This window comes from Acartia tonsa, chromosome 11 (assembly GCF_053477335.1).
Source record: "Acartia tonsa isolate MP-2025a chromosome 11, ASM5347733v1, whole genome shotgun sequence".
NCBI classification, from domain to species: Eukaryota; Metazoa; Arthropoda; class Copepoda; order Calanoida; family Acartiidae; genus Acartia; species Acartia tonsa.
In genome coordinates, this window is record NC_137270.1 from 18,533,384 (window position 1) to 18,548,024 (window position 14,641).

Consider the following 14,641-nt stretch of genomic DNA (forward strand, 5'->3'; position numbering starts at 1 on the left):
ACGTTGTGACATTTTCCACTTTTTCAGGAGACACTTTTAATAAAAAAAAATGGAGCAACCTTTACAATTCATTTTAAAAAGGATTTTTATTATGTATGTTTGAATAAAAGAATTTATTTTGTTTTACTATTATGATTATGAATATCAACAATTCGACAGAAATCACTGAGGACGAAGCAATGAACAATTTTCTGAGAAATACTGGACAAGATTTTGTATATCCAAAGCAGTGGCAAGACGGAACAGTTCCAACTTTTCCATATGGTAAATCTTTGATTGATTGATTTATTTTGTATAAGTGGTGTCAATCCATGCTCAACGCGGCATCTGCTCCCTAAACCGAAATCTATAGCAAATACATGAAGTTAACAATAAATGTAATATATTTGTTGTCGTATCAGTACTACTAATTTGCTTGCTGTAGGCACCCCCAAAATATTTAATTTTTATCCTCCCCCCCAGATAAAAAAAGATGGACGCCCTTGATGATGGATACTCTTCTAAAATTTCTAGTGATGATTTACCTGATAATTAACTATTTTGCATCTAAATAATTTTTTAAAAAATTTTAGTACCATCTCCAGATGACCCATTTATTGAGCGCATAACTCCCAAAATACCATCAGAAAATGTAAATGTAACAGAAACTATGGATAATGGAAATAAAACTCAGGAAGCACAAGGTAACTTTTAATTTCTTTATGTTAAAGAAGCTGACTATTAATAATCAAGTGGTTTTATGACTATTAAAATCTTGTAAACAAATGAACCAAGTTGTTTTAAATTCTTGAAGCTTGAATTTAATAGTTTTAAGGATTTTTATTGTGTTTTCCAGTTATTTTCACAAGTTCATAAAAAAGTCTTAGGCATCAAATCTCTAAAATGTCATTTTAGGATGCCTATATTTTTTGTTATTGAATTTGATGGCTTCAAATTTGAGGTATTGGGTCTACTAGCGGCATCTTCCAGCAAAGCGATGTATTTTATAGATGCTTCCTTTAAGAATATGATTTTGAAATGAAAAATTATAACTAATTTGGATGTAAATTGAATATTTGTTTTAGATGAAGAAAACAATTGGGAGATGCCAGTATTTCCTTTCACAAATACACTCCAGGTTTTAAACATTTTTTTTTAACAAAAGTGAATCGTCATAAAAGCACAAGGGGTTAAATTAGGTTTTTGGTTTGAATATCTGCCAATAGATTCGGAAATATCAACACAGCTAAGTAGCTTTAAAAGAACAGGCAGCAATTTGCTAGCAGAAAAAGGTCCCCACTACTGGAAACAGAAAGTTGTCAGGGTTATTTATACATCTATAATCTATAATCGTGCCTTTATTGTTATTTGATTGGTTAGGTGTCCAAACGTTTCAACAACTAATTGTAATCTACAAAAGGGATAGTTTTGTGTATCATCATTTGGGATGTACCTCAATTTATCAAACATTGTTTTTTTTTTCCTATCTCCCTCTAGATCCCTGTTAATTTAGGTATAGAGTAGATTGATATATGCATCAGAAATCATATTTCTTGAAAAAAATTCGAAATTTAGCAAAAGTTATCAAAGAATATTATTTATGGATTTAATATTACTTGGGTCTTACACCATTTCATCAGGTAAGCTAATAAAGATAAAATTGTAGCTGTCTGGAATAACTACTCCCCCCCCCCCCTCCCATCGACCTTCTTTACCCCATCCCCTCCTACTAGATGAACGAACAAACCAATAATTGATATCCATGTTAGCAACCTAAATTGACGACAATTTTTCCTCTGTCATAATATCCATGAATATCATATATCCATTATTATTTAGAAAGAAGAAGAGGCCAACACAACAAAGCTTCCTGATCCTGCAAATGATCCTTTAGTCGCAGAACAGGGTATAGTTATTTAGAATAAGACTATTTATCTATGCACTTTTCTGTCTAACACACGTATACAAAAATAAAAAAGAAAATAAAAGCTTTTTAAAGTGCCTATAAAAAAATTACATCATACTGGTCAACCATTTGTCAATTAAAACCTATACTTGCCTGCCATTAGTTATTTAGTTTGTGCATAGGCCTATCATTGGTTATTTGTATTGTATGAGATCGTTTTTTTTTATAGGAACTATAAAGAGCTTCAAGAAATTATCTAAAGGTAGGGTTCAAAATAATTTCATATTTCTAGAAAAAAATATTAATTGTTTTTGCAAATCTAAAAGAAAAATAGTTTAATGATAGCTTAATCTTCATACTCTAATTAAATATACACTGAAACAGAGGAGAATGATGTTCTAGACATTATCTATGCTATAGATGACCTCGAGGCTACATATACAGATTATATTGCTAGTGATCAGGAATTTATAAAATACAGAGTTTAATCACAGAGTGTAAATTCCTATAAAATTTCTACGGCTAGTCCATAAGTTAGGGATCCCCTAACTTTAAATTTCTAGAAAAGTATTTAAAAACCATTGTAAAAGTAGTAGGAACTATGTTTGTCTGTCTATCCATACAAAAAACACGTTACGTTTTATTCATATAGAGAAATGAAAGTGTAATACAGTTTTGTTGCCCCAAATATGACGAAGGTCCAGCAAAAAAAAATGATCAATTTTATAAGTTTTTAATTCGTGGAAAATTCCCTATAATACAATACATGATAATTCTATATAGTTCAGAATCATTAAGAGAAATCTGATTCAAAGCAATACTGGAATATTAGCTCTTACAATTACAAACGGTACATACTGTCAGGGACCTAAAGGGATAAGACAATAGCTGATAAATTGATGTACATTCCAAATTAAAAATGACCCCTTATGTAGATCAAACATGGCAAATGTGATATAAATATTTGAACACTCAACTAAGTGAATCAACTAATCCAATTAGGATTTGTAGATTACATGGTCTTGGATAATAATAACTTTCTGTATTTCATATTAACCTTTTATCAGGATTATCTGACTAATTTTGAAACTGCTACATCAGACTATAACAATGATTACAACGAAATTGATTATTTGGAGTATGATGACGAAAATATGATCATTAAAAGGTAAATTATTAAATTTAAATTTAAAGTCCAATAGCACCAGAGCCAGGCTATCATAGAACAGCTGGCAGCACCATTTTCTGGATTTATTAAAAATTACTAAAAAATTCGCTTGTTTATTGGCCAAGAAATTAACCCTACACTTACTACTAATTTGCATTTGATATAGTAGCAGTAGGATCAATTTATTTACTTTTTAGTATCACACTATATTTAGATTAATATTTATATTGATAATTTGGTATTTTTCCTCAGAGTACCTAGAAAGCACAAAATCCTCTACCCCTCCCCTCTTTTTAAAAAAAACCTCTTCACACCACTGGTTCTATCCTATACCTAATAAAACCTAACCTAACCAAATGTAAAAAACTAACAAACGAAAAAATATTATTTTGAAAAAAGAAGGGAGGAGGTTTTTTTTGTGCTCTTTTAGGCACTTTGAGGGAACCACAAACACATTTGATTACATTACATTTTTGCTAAGAGCAAAAAATTTCAGAAATAGGACAAATGCCTACCGGTATGACCCACCAGGATATGACTACAACGATCAGATTGCTAGTGCAAGCTTTAGTGGACCCAAAGTCGATGTCACTCAAGGTTTTCATATGAAAATGAATAAGCACATAAAAAGGCGTCGAATTATTGTTTTAAATGGCTTTTTTAATGGATTTAGAATATATGTGGATATTATGACAAGGGTAAGTTTTTAGTCAGTTAGTTTTCTAACATGGAACTCATTATTGGTCAGTTCATTCATCCAATACAAAAGGAGGGGATGGGATAAAGGGAGTGGAAAGGGAAAATAATTATTTTAGACCGCTGCAAGTTTCACTAACATATCCATTTTAATAGTATACTGCTTTGCGAATTCGGTTAAAAAATGGAATTAAGCAGCTTGAAAGATATTTCTTTTTTTTGATATTTTAGACGATTCTTTAAATCATTTAGTGTATGAAAAATTCTTGAATACAGATCTAAATATTGGTGCTATGGCTGTGAAAGAAGAAAGAATACCTACTAGTAATAATAATAACGAGGCTGATGATAATTATAGAGCTGAAGTCATTGATAAAGATTCAGAATCTCAGTAAGTAGCTTTAAAATTAGCCTTTCAGTTATTTTTAAATTTAAATTTAAATAGCTTGATGCAATTTATAAATTTTATCCTATTCTATAACGTTGAACATTTTTGTCAGAATCTTAAGATTTTAATAGATACTGAACTGATTGAGTTCTCTTTATTATGGTGTATTCCCGAAGGTGCCATTTAATTCATGATATACTAGCGGCTACGCCCCTAGAGGCCTCTAGTGGCACTTTAAATGTTTTTGTTTGTTAAAGTATCTTGGATAATTCTTTATATTACGATACCTCATTATGTTATGTTGAAGTCTCCCAGATATTAAATTTTTTCTATTTTTTTGTCACTTCTCTTGGGAGGGTGGTGTTACCCTCCCCCAAATAGTTATAAACCTTCCCGGGACCTATGAGAATCTACCCTGTTCAGGAGAACCCGATCGGTTCAGCGGTTAGCGAGATTCTTCGGTACAGACACATAGACAGACACACAAACACACAGACATCCTGTTACTTTAGTATAAGGATTACTTGGAATTATTACAGCTCCTTTCTTACCCCATTGAGTTTTATTTTTTAGAGGGTATTTCCAATGGATATAGAATACACATTATACATGGATATTTTGGCTGTGTAAAACTTGTCTTCAATTTAGGTTGCTAAAATGGTCATTATTTATTGGTCAGTTAGTTCGTCCAGGGGGTGAATGGGGTGAAGGGGTTGGATGGGTTAATCATAATTAGCCAGTCACAAGTTTCACTTTATTACATGATAATCTGTGGTAATATCCAAGTAATGATAAATCCATTATCTGTATATTCCCTAAAAAGCACAATCAAATAATAAATCTATTCTATAGTAACAATGTGAATATTGTGATACCTGGCCGAGTCAACCCCAACATGCCTGTAAATGGGGTAATGCAATGTAAGAAAGATTCGTCCACGAATGGGAAACGCGTGTGCACTACTCTGAAAGGTATATAGTAATAATTTTTTAGTTGTGAAGCTACTCTATAACTTTTCTATTCATCTAGATTTTCTCAACAGCTGTTAAAGATATATTGATAAATTCCTATGATAATAACTGTTATTATTCAGTCTACAGATAATTTTGTTTTTCGGTATAGGTCGGTAATGCCATATGGGACATTGGATTTGGATTTGACTGCCCTTCAATTCAAACAAAACAGCTGATTTTTCTGGGTGAAATTTCAGACAATAAGTATTAATTTGAAGGACATTGTTTTTATTGTAACATATATAGGCTACGCCCCTAGATGCCTCTAGAGGCACATGAGGTAAAGGTGGGAGTTGGGTGGTGTATGTCGACAGTTTCAATTTTAGTTTAAATAGGAAAAACATAAAAAAAAACGTAGAGTGTTATTTTCCTAGTAGTACCATCCCCCAAAACCTTTCCAGGACCTAGGAGTAGCTAAATTGTAATGAAGAACCATATCTACATATCGGTACAGACATATATACAATTGCGCACACAGATAGACAGGCATACTTCTACTTTTATATAAGAATTGTATTTAATTCATTTATTATATTTAAATCTGTTTTAGCTACAAATTGTAATGGAGGATTTAAAATTGGTGGCAACTGTAACGGACAAGAGAGGTAGATTTGATTGGTTTCAAACATTCATTTTATTGGTTATTGAATGTTGCTGTTGTCGATTAAAAAAAAAGGGAAGGGGAGTAGCAGCATTTCTGCAGAGCATAAATGTTATTTTCGAATATTATTCTAATTCACAATTGTATTGTATCGTAATATAGAAAATTTTCTACAAATGATAAAATAATAGTCATATAATTAATACCAGTTTTATTAACCCTAACAAAACTGGTTTCAATCTTAAAAGTTTTAATTTTACAATCCGCGGAAAGCTGTCTATAATACGATAAATAATTATTTTGAACTTCTCCACTTTTCCCACTTTGTCGTCAATTTTGCTTACAAATATGGACCTCACATTATTCATCCACTTGGGGGGGGGGGGGGGGGGCGTTATTTTAGCCAGCTGCAAGCATCACTTTATCAGAGAGTACAAGAGAACCTGGTGCATCATCCAAGTAATAATATATATATTTTTAGACTGGACACCTCTGATTTGCCAGATTCGGAGTTTCAAATGGGAGGTGGTAAGGTGAGTCTGTTTTTTTGCATTGATGCAAGGATAGGAAACTGCAACAAAACCTATCAAATTCACTTAGGGAAAGATAAATAAACAAGGATGACAACATCCATAAAAGCGAAGCACTGAAACGTTACGACAAACGGACATTAACGCTTGTATAGTGTCTGAACTGAATAATCAGAATATAAAAGTATAAGAGTCAAAGCAAAATTGTAAGTAAATTTGTTGAAAAACTGCTTGAAATAGAATAATGTTTAAGGACATACTTACATTTTTAGGACTTGATTATAGAGTTGCTTCGCTTATAATATTGTTCTTTGTTGTCTCAGAAATTAATATACCAAAAAGCAGATCAAACGGATAAATAGTTCACATAAAAATTTGTTGTTTAAAAAGTAGAATAATCAACATGTTTAAAATGGACGTACGGACATTCTGGTAATGATTATAGAGTTGCTACGCTTTCTAAATCGTACCTAACAACTACAGGAATCATCATGCAAAGTTTGAAATCGATAGGACAATTCTAACATACCTAAATTAACGAATAAAAGCTATCTATCTCGGACGGACGGACGTACGGACGGACGTACGGACCGACCCTAATTATAGAAAAGCTTCGCTTTTAAAAATTGGATTTAAATGTTTACAAGCCTCAAGAAAAAAATGAAAAGTGGAGGGGGGAGTTGTGCATGCCAGGATTTTTGGGGAAATAATCAAAATTACTGTAAAATCTATATACATTTGTGGAATTCTAATATCTCAAGATCTAGCACTAAATATGGACGACTGCTAATGACAAAATGTATAATTTTCTAGTTTTAAATACCCTCATTTTCTTATTCTTTATTTTAATTTAATGAAATTATTTTTCAACTCATAGCTTTCCATTAATTTTCAGGGAAGCTCTGAAGGTGGTTTTATCCCATTTTCAGTCCAGCAATCCAATATGAATATGGTTTCTCCTCAGTAAGTTGTTTTGCATTAGACTTGGATAAATCTCAGAGAGGGGGGGGGGACAATGAACTAAATTTTTTTTTATGCCGTTATCTTATTAATTGGCTCAAAATCTCTGGATTCTTTAATTTAATTTTGAATATTTGGTTTAATCTATGTTAAGATCAGCGGTTTATAAAAATAATACATAAAAGTCCGCTAGGCTGCGCTATATATTTTTTTTAATTTCTATGATTTGGCAGTACCCTACCCAAAAATAAATTTAAACATTTGCGGCACCTATGAGAATCTACACTGTAAATGAGAACTCGTATTATTTTAGCAGTTAGCGAGATCCTGCTGTACACATAGACAGAAAAAGATTCTTTTTACTTTACTAAAAGGACGTGATTAAATTCTATAAAACTGAGACGGCCTTAATCAATTTCAGGCAACTTCGACCGTTGAACTACCTGCCCTCTCCTGGAGGTCACAGGGGAGATGGTACACCAGGATTAGTACCTGTCAATAACCAAGGTGGTCAACAAGCAGGTTAGCATTAGTAGTTATGCTACTCTGCAATTTTTTCCATCTGTCTGTCTATCTGTCATCCTTATATCTGTCTACAATTCTGTCTGTCAGTAATGCTTTATGTAAGCTTAATTTATATTTGATGAGTGCAGATATTATACTTCATTTAACTTCCCCTTTTCTTCTCTTCTTTCCCATCCTTTTTTATTTTCAATCATCTTTGCCGTAAATCCACTTCCCCATTACATACCCTATCCTATTGGTAGACTATTTCTGAGTATAAGACTGTTGTAATGAAACTGTAGTAAGCCGTAGTAAGCATATTATATGTGTTCAATATTGTAAATGATTTTTATTCTTCGCTTTAGGAGGTGTTATCATCCTTGATTTTTTTATCAATTAAGATTGATAAAAAAAATATTGAGATTAAAACTAATAATATAATTCTTAAGTGTATTTTTTTTAAAAATAATTAGGAGGTCATAGAGGTAATGTACCTACCGCAAATATGGCAAATTCTGGAGGTAACCTGGATCAAATTGAAGGTCACCTTGATCGTCCTGGAGGTCATTTGGATCCTGCTGCTGGTTATACAAACAGCCAAATGAACGTTAACAGTCATATGGGTAATAATTTTTTTATATTTAAATACCTTTTTAGTAGTGAAGCTAAAGTATAATTTACTTTGTAATGTTATGGGGGAAATTGATGTTCTTCACTGTTTACAATGCCTTCATTTATCAAAGGCCACTTCCTGGCCTTTTCGTCTGCTAGCAATATGATTTCTTTGCTTTTTTAGGAACTTAGCTGTGTTTATATTTCTGACGCTATTAGCTGATTTTAAAGACACAATACAAAACTTAGACAGAGTCCTCACCTTGTGGGCAGTTAAATAAAGTTTATACCCCCTTTTATTCTTTTACATTAATGTTTTTATCACTGTTTAATTTAGGAAATATATCACCCTTTACTGGAATAACACGAAAGCCTTCTTTACCATCAAGTATGGAGGACGGCTATAGAAACCCAAACAATCCAAATACTGGCGGTCACACAAACCATGCAAATGGTCTCGACAACAGGAACGCAACAAATCCAAATGTACCCAGCCTAACTGTGGAGAGTGACCTATCCCTGTCAAGTGGGTCTACAGTTGCTAGTTATACCAAGCCAGTTGGATATCCACAAAATTTTCCAGATACTAATGCGGGAAGCTTTCAGTCTTCAAAGGAAAGTTGGGGATCTAAGTGAAAAAAGTTTTTAAAAAATTTTCTAAGAGGATAACGCCTTAATCGGTTTCGAAGCTATATTGGAAAATAGATTCAAATCCCCAACTACTGTGGGGGTACAAAATTGAAAAAAGTTTTTAAAAAATTTTCTAAGAGGATAACGCCTTAATCGGTTTCGAAGCTATATTGGAAAATAGATTCAAATCCCCAACTACTGTGATGAATATAGGATAGTGACTCTGTCAAGAAGACTAATGAACCTAACCACGAAGTCAATGTTAACCAACAGAGCTTAAATCAAATAAATCTTCAAAGGTTTTCCCTTTCTCAACACTTTTAAACTTTTAAATCAGAGCTCGGCATTTGCGCGTCGTCAGTAGCCTATATGCCTCAGGGAAATCAGCATTTTACAATTTTAAAAATCAGCTGGAAGTCTAAGCCTGACCCAAATATGACAATCTCTTTTAAAAAAATAGAGCATCCAAATGTTTATATTCGAAGCTTAGATGTGGCTGACGCTCAACTGCCGAGCCCTTTTTAAAATCTTATAGTGGGACTATTATCACTTCCGCATAAGGTTACATATTTGCAAAAATACGAAAAGTCAAAAAATAGAAAATAAGTAGTTATGCTGTTATAGGACAATGGATGAAAAAAATCACCTTCTAACAAATTCTAATATGTTAAGTTCATCTTATACCCCATGTGGATATTTCTTTGGTACCCAAAGTTTTATACACAAATCTGACATTTGTTGATATAAAAAAAATTGAGAGGGGGGGGGGGTGTACAAACCTTAATCTAAGAAAAATTACACCAATAATTTATTGGTAATCATAATCTATTCAATTTATCGTCCATTTTCTTATCCATACAAGATCACTGACTAAGATTTCGTAGAAAAAAATGTTAATACAGAAAATATATCAAGAAGTTTTGGGTTCTGACTCAAAATAATAAAAGCTTATATCATTCAAAAGTGTATTTCATTTTATCTTATTTTTAGCAATCCTGCTAGCTATCAGACCAAGTTCCGACCAAATGTCGCCGCGAAACCGCCAAAAAGACGGCGACAGCCAACTACCATACGTCCTACAACCAGGTTAATGTTTACACGTTCAAGAACCCCTAACACTATGGTGAGATCAGAATTTTTTTTAAATGATGATTCCTAGAACATTCAGTCCTCATGTAGTCAATAATTTTGTATAGGGAGAGGTCGAAAGGGATAAGACAATGACCGATAAATTGATGCACATCTTCAATGATGATAAACCCCTTCTGTACATTACAATTAGTAGTTTTGACACTCAACTTAATGAACCAACCATTAAAATTCAATAAAAGTCAACAAAGTTGTTAGGAATAAAAAAGCGTTATTATAAAAATTTTGAGACTATTGTACTAAAAAGCCCTGATTTTTTGTTAATGTTCGTTTGTCCGTCTGCTACTTTGTGTAAAGTGAATAAACATTATTTAGATCTCCTGCACTAAGAGAACCAAGTACATCACGTCCATCAGATGTTGGGAGTCCATCTAGGAGACGTCAGCCATCACCTTTCAAGAGAAAAAGACCAGGGAAATCCTTTTCTTGTATTCATTCGAATCCGGTGGATAGGAACCGGTTCTCATCCATACGAAAAAACTAAATCTAGCATCGTTTTATATCTAGCTTTCTATGAATATAAAAATGTACAATCATAAGATTAAAACCAGTTTTTTTAGCAGGTGCCTTCGGCACCTCGGGGCTAAAAAAACTGGTTTTAATCTTATTATTGTACATTCTATATCCGCGGAAAGCCGTTTATAATACGTTGCGAGAAATAACTATTATATCCTTATTTAAAAGTAACTGGATGTCTATATGTTTGTCTGTATGTACTGAAGGGTTTCGCTAACCGCTGAACAGAGTTGGATTCTTAAAAAAATTGCTTAGTGGGGCAAAATTGTTTTCGCGAAAAATCCACCAAAATCACATTAAAAATCTAAAAAAATTAACAAAATCATAGAAGGGTTATTACCATAAGATTTTATTTAACTTTTGTAGATTTTTTATGTGATTTTGAAGGATTTTTCACGAAACAATTTTGTCCCACTAAGCGATTAGTGGGGCAATTTTTTTTAAGAATCCACCTCTGGTATAGTTCTCCTTTACAATCTGGTTTAACATAGGTCTTGGAGTGGTTTATAACTATTCTATAGGTTTATAGGGAGGGCACCACTATCCTCAAAAGAAAAATCGCCCCTAGAAGAAAAATAACCAAAGATTTTGAGCACATTTAATTTGAAAAATGCTACTAAGATATTTTCAATAATTTGGAAATCAAAAAGGATTTAAAATGTTAAGTGCAAAAAGATAAGTTTTTGAGTAAACTTGAAGAAATTCGACAAAAACTAGCTGCAATGAAAGAATATCAAACTAGGTAATTTCTTAAAATTGATCTTATTTTATTTTTATAGAATAGAAGCTTTAGAATTTTGATGGAGAGCCTTATTTTTAAGGATCCTCTACATGATCTTAAAACATTTCAAGTGTGGCTTCAAAACCAGCTATTATCCACTTGATTAGAACCGGTTCACAGCCATACTGGAAAATCATGTATATTAAAATAAATATCATTGAATTATTACATGCCAGTTTTGTTAGCCCGGACCTTCAGCCCCTCGAGGTTAAAAAAACTGTTTTCTTATTCTTTTTATTATATAATATACATGATTTTTCAGTATGGCGTAGAATCAGTAGGGCGACGACGAGAGGATGCATTAAAGATTGTGTGTAAATAAGTGGGGGAAATATTAATCCACTCAGATAAATAAAACCATTTATGATAGCCAAAGACATTTATAGTAAAAAAAGGAATGATTTTATTATTGTAGGTTTTCTGAAATAGGCACCACAAGTACGACAACAACTACTACTACTACAACTACCACTACTACAACAACAACCACTCTAACTACAACTACTAGCAGACAACTCACACATAGAGAGGCTATGGTCAGAGAGGTATACTAAGTACTTATACAGATAGATAGATATATAGCTACAACTACCACTACTACAACTATATTAACTACAACTACTAGCAGACAACTCACTCACAGAGAGGCTATGGTCAGAGAGGTATCCTTATACAGATAGATAGATATATAGCTACAACTACCACTACTACAACTATATTAACTACAACTACTAGCAGACAACTCACACATAGAGAGGCTATGGTCAGAGAGGTATACTTATACAGATAGATAGATATATAGTTTTAACTACCACTACAACAACTATATTAACTACAACTACTAGCAGACAACTCACACATAGAGAGGCTATGGTCAGAGAGGTATACTTATACAGATAGATAGATATATAGCTACAACTACCACAACAACAACTATATTAACTACCACTACTAGCAGACAACTCACACATAGAGAGGCTATGGTCAGAGAGGTATATACTAATACAGATAAATAGATATATAGCTACAACTACCACTACTACAACTATATTAACTACAACTACTAGCAGACAACTCACACATAGAGAGGCTATGGTCAGAGAGGTATACTTATAAGTTCAGATACTATCTCAATAGTTGTAGAATGTAGATGTAGATCTGTACCCAACCGTTTAATTCATTCAGTTTTAAATTTATTAAGATTGTTTTAGGTCCTGGATTAATTCACTTTTACATTGATTATGAGAAGGTTTTAGACTATTGGGTAGGGAAAAATTACTCAACAATCTTCAAAAAAATATTATTATCCTTTTATAAAAGTAATAGAATCTTTGACTATCTTTACCAAAGGATCTCGCTAACCACTGAACCGATATGGTTCTCCATTACAATGTAGCTTCTCATAGGTTCTGGGAAGGTTTAAAACTATTTTATACCCCCCCCCCCTAAATAAATTCGATGGAGTGAATTTTACTTTTTCTTTCTGAAACCAAAATAAAACTATTGGTAGAATTGAAACAGATAATAGATGTTATCATTTAGGTTATGTCAATGAATCCTCCAGAGTTAGTGGATGCTATTATGGACCCCATGATGATGGCTATGGGCACAATGTTAGGTATATATCATTAGTAGATCAAAAAAATTTACAGTCACTAATTGATAAAAACTCACTCATGATTCTGTAAATATATTTAAGATTGTGAATCAAATGCTTTGCTGTAATCAAAGGAACATTCAATTGCAACCTTCAATTTATATTCGTTATTTCTAATTTGATTAGATAAATACTAAGGATGATGTACATATTTAATGTATGTACACGTTTTTTCATTTAAAGATAAAAAGTTTTACAAATAATACACAACTAATTATGTTTATTTCAGCAATGGCAGGAGCATATATGGCAATAGCAATAGGTAACATATTTTTTTATTGTATTGAAGCTTTTCTATGATTGCAAATGCCCGTCAGTCAGTTTTTCAAACGGTAAATTTACTCAAATCCAAGACCTTCCAAACTTTTGTTAACATAAAAATATTTGAATCATGGAAAGAAAACGAGTTAACGGGTTTCCTCGTGTTTTCAAAGTAGTTTTTCTCCTATTTTTATCTCCTGCGGGGTAATCATTAATGTTTCATAAATATTTCAGATGAAGTTGCAGCTTCAAATGCACTAGGTAAGTTTTATTTTTATAGAAAATTGTCAAACATTACTGTATTTTGTTACTCCATGTAAAAATGATGAATCTATAATTATATAATTTGAAAATAAGATGTTATAGATAAATCAGGAATAGGGTATAGCCAACAAGCGAAATACAGCTACAATGATATTTGGGGGTAGATAAAAATTTCGTCAATTCTAATAGGTGTTGCCCCCCTCCCCCCCATCGACAGCTGAAAATCACGTATATGTTTCGTGATTTTTTTCGAATTAATTTCGTTTATAGGAGCTGAATATAAATTGCTTAATTTGCATGGAGGAAGGAGTCATATTACACTGGAACCCAAAGTTTTATAAAGACTCTCTCATTGATTTGCTTAAAAACTTTGGGTACTTTTAATAATCTTGATTGATTGGTTCAACTACCCATGTTCAAACTTTTCAACCAATAATGTTATATTCCCTTGTATTTTAGCATTTGCTCTGGGAGGAAGAAAGAAAAGATCTACAGAACTTGATATCAGAGAACAAATAATCAAACCTATACTAAAAAATATTGAAGTTTTATAGTATATTTTCTATTGTGAAAATTTCAAAGTACATTATCAAATTATTTTATTAGAATAAACTTATCAAAGAATTTTTTTAAGATGTGAAAGTATTTCAAAACCAATATATTTACGACGACATTCATAATAGAATATATAGAGAAGAGGTCTCCAAATTATCTAAAGTTTAGACATTTTTTCGTGCGTTTCGAAATAAAGAAAAATATGAAAGAATTGAAGAAATAACTATTAAATTTGTTTTCGTGGATATATTCAGTAAATATTAAGATATAGTTCATTTATCATAGGATCTAAAGAATAAGACCATGACCGATAAATTGGTGTGCATCCCCATTGATGATGCACAAATTTAACCCTTCTGTAGATTACAATTCGTGGTTGAAACACTTTAACACTCCACTCAATGAACCAACTAATCAAAATTCAAGTAAATTTCCCAAAGAAGTTAAACCAACCAATAAGAAAACGTTATT

At 32.2% G+C, this 14,641-nt stretch overlaps 2 protein-coding genes across 2 annotated transcripts; both read left to right on the forward strand.

Moving 5' to 3' along the window:
* Positions 1–137: 137 nt before the first annotated feature.
* LOC145331160 (uncharacterized) lies at positions 138–8,993 on the forward strand. The gene is made up of 15 exons (XM_080175785.1): positions 138–264; positions 573–683; positions 1,065–1,117; positions 1,819–1,885; positions 2,270–2,367; positions 2,953–3,053; positions 3,550–3,650; positions 4,026–4,140; positions 4,990–5,108; positions 5,701–5,755; positions 6,233–6,284; positions 7,177–7,244; positions 7,663–7,763; positions 8,219–8,368; positions 8,695–8,993. Exons 1-15 carry the CDS (start codon positions 138–140, stop codon positions 8,991–8,993), a joined length of 1,617 nt encoding a protein of 538 aa, XP_080031911.1.
* Positions 8,994–9,204: 211 nt separating this feature from the next.
* On the forward strand, positions 9,205–14,244 carry LOC145332534 (uncharacterized). The gene is made up of 9 exons (XM_080177533.1): positions 9,205–9,286; positions 9,978–10,073; positions 10,452–10,547; positions 11,317–11,394; positions 11,849–11,978; positions 12,976–13,051; positions 13,320–13,352; positions 13,586–13,612; positions 14,075–14,244. The coding sequence occupies exons 4-9, from the start codon at positions 11,375–11,377 to the stop codon at positions 14,167–14,169; spliced, it is 381 nt and encodes a 126-aa protein (XP_080033659.1). The 5' UTR covers positions 9,205–9,286; positions 9,978–10,073; positions 10,452–10,547; positions 11,317–11,374; the 3' UTR covers positions 14,170–14,244.
* Positions 14,245–14,641: the final 397 nt, after the last annotated feature.

Coding starts and splice junctions, on each gene's coding strand:
- LOC145331160 (XM_080175785.1), top strand. CDS start 138: ATGAATATCAACAATTCGACAGAAATCACTGAGGACGAAGCAATGAAC. Junction 265..572: donor AGTTCCAACTTTTCCATATG/GTAAATCTTTGA, acceptor AAAAAATTTTAG/TACCATCTCCAGATGACCCA. Junction 8,369..8,694: donor GAACGTTAACAGTCATATGG/GTAATAATTTTT, acceptor TGTTTAATTTAG/GAAATATATCACCCTTTACT.
- LOC145332534 (XM_080177533.1), top strand. CDS start 11,375: ATGAAAGAATATCAAACTAG. Junction 11,979..12,975: donor GAGAGGCTATGGTCAGAGAG/GTATACTAAGTA, acceptor GTTATCATTTAG/GTTATGTCAATGAATCCTCC. Junction 13,052..13,319: donor GGCTATGGGCACAATGTTAG/GTATATATCATT, acceptor TGTTTATTTCAG/CAATGGCAGGAGCATATATG.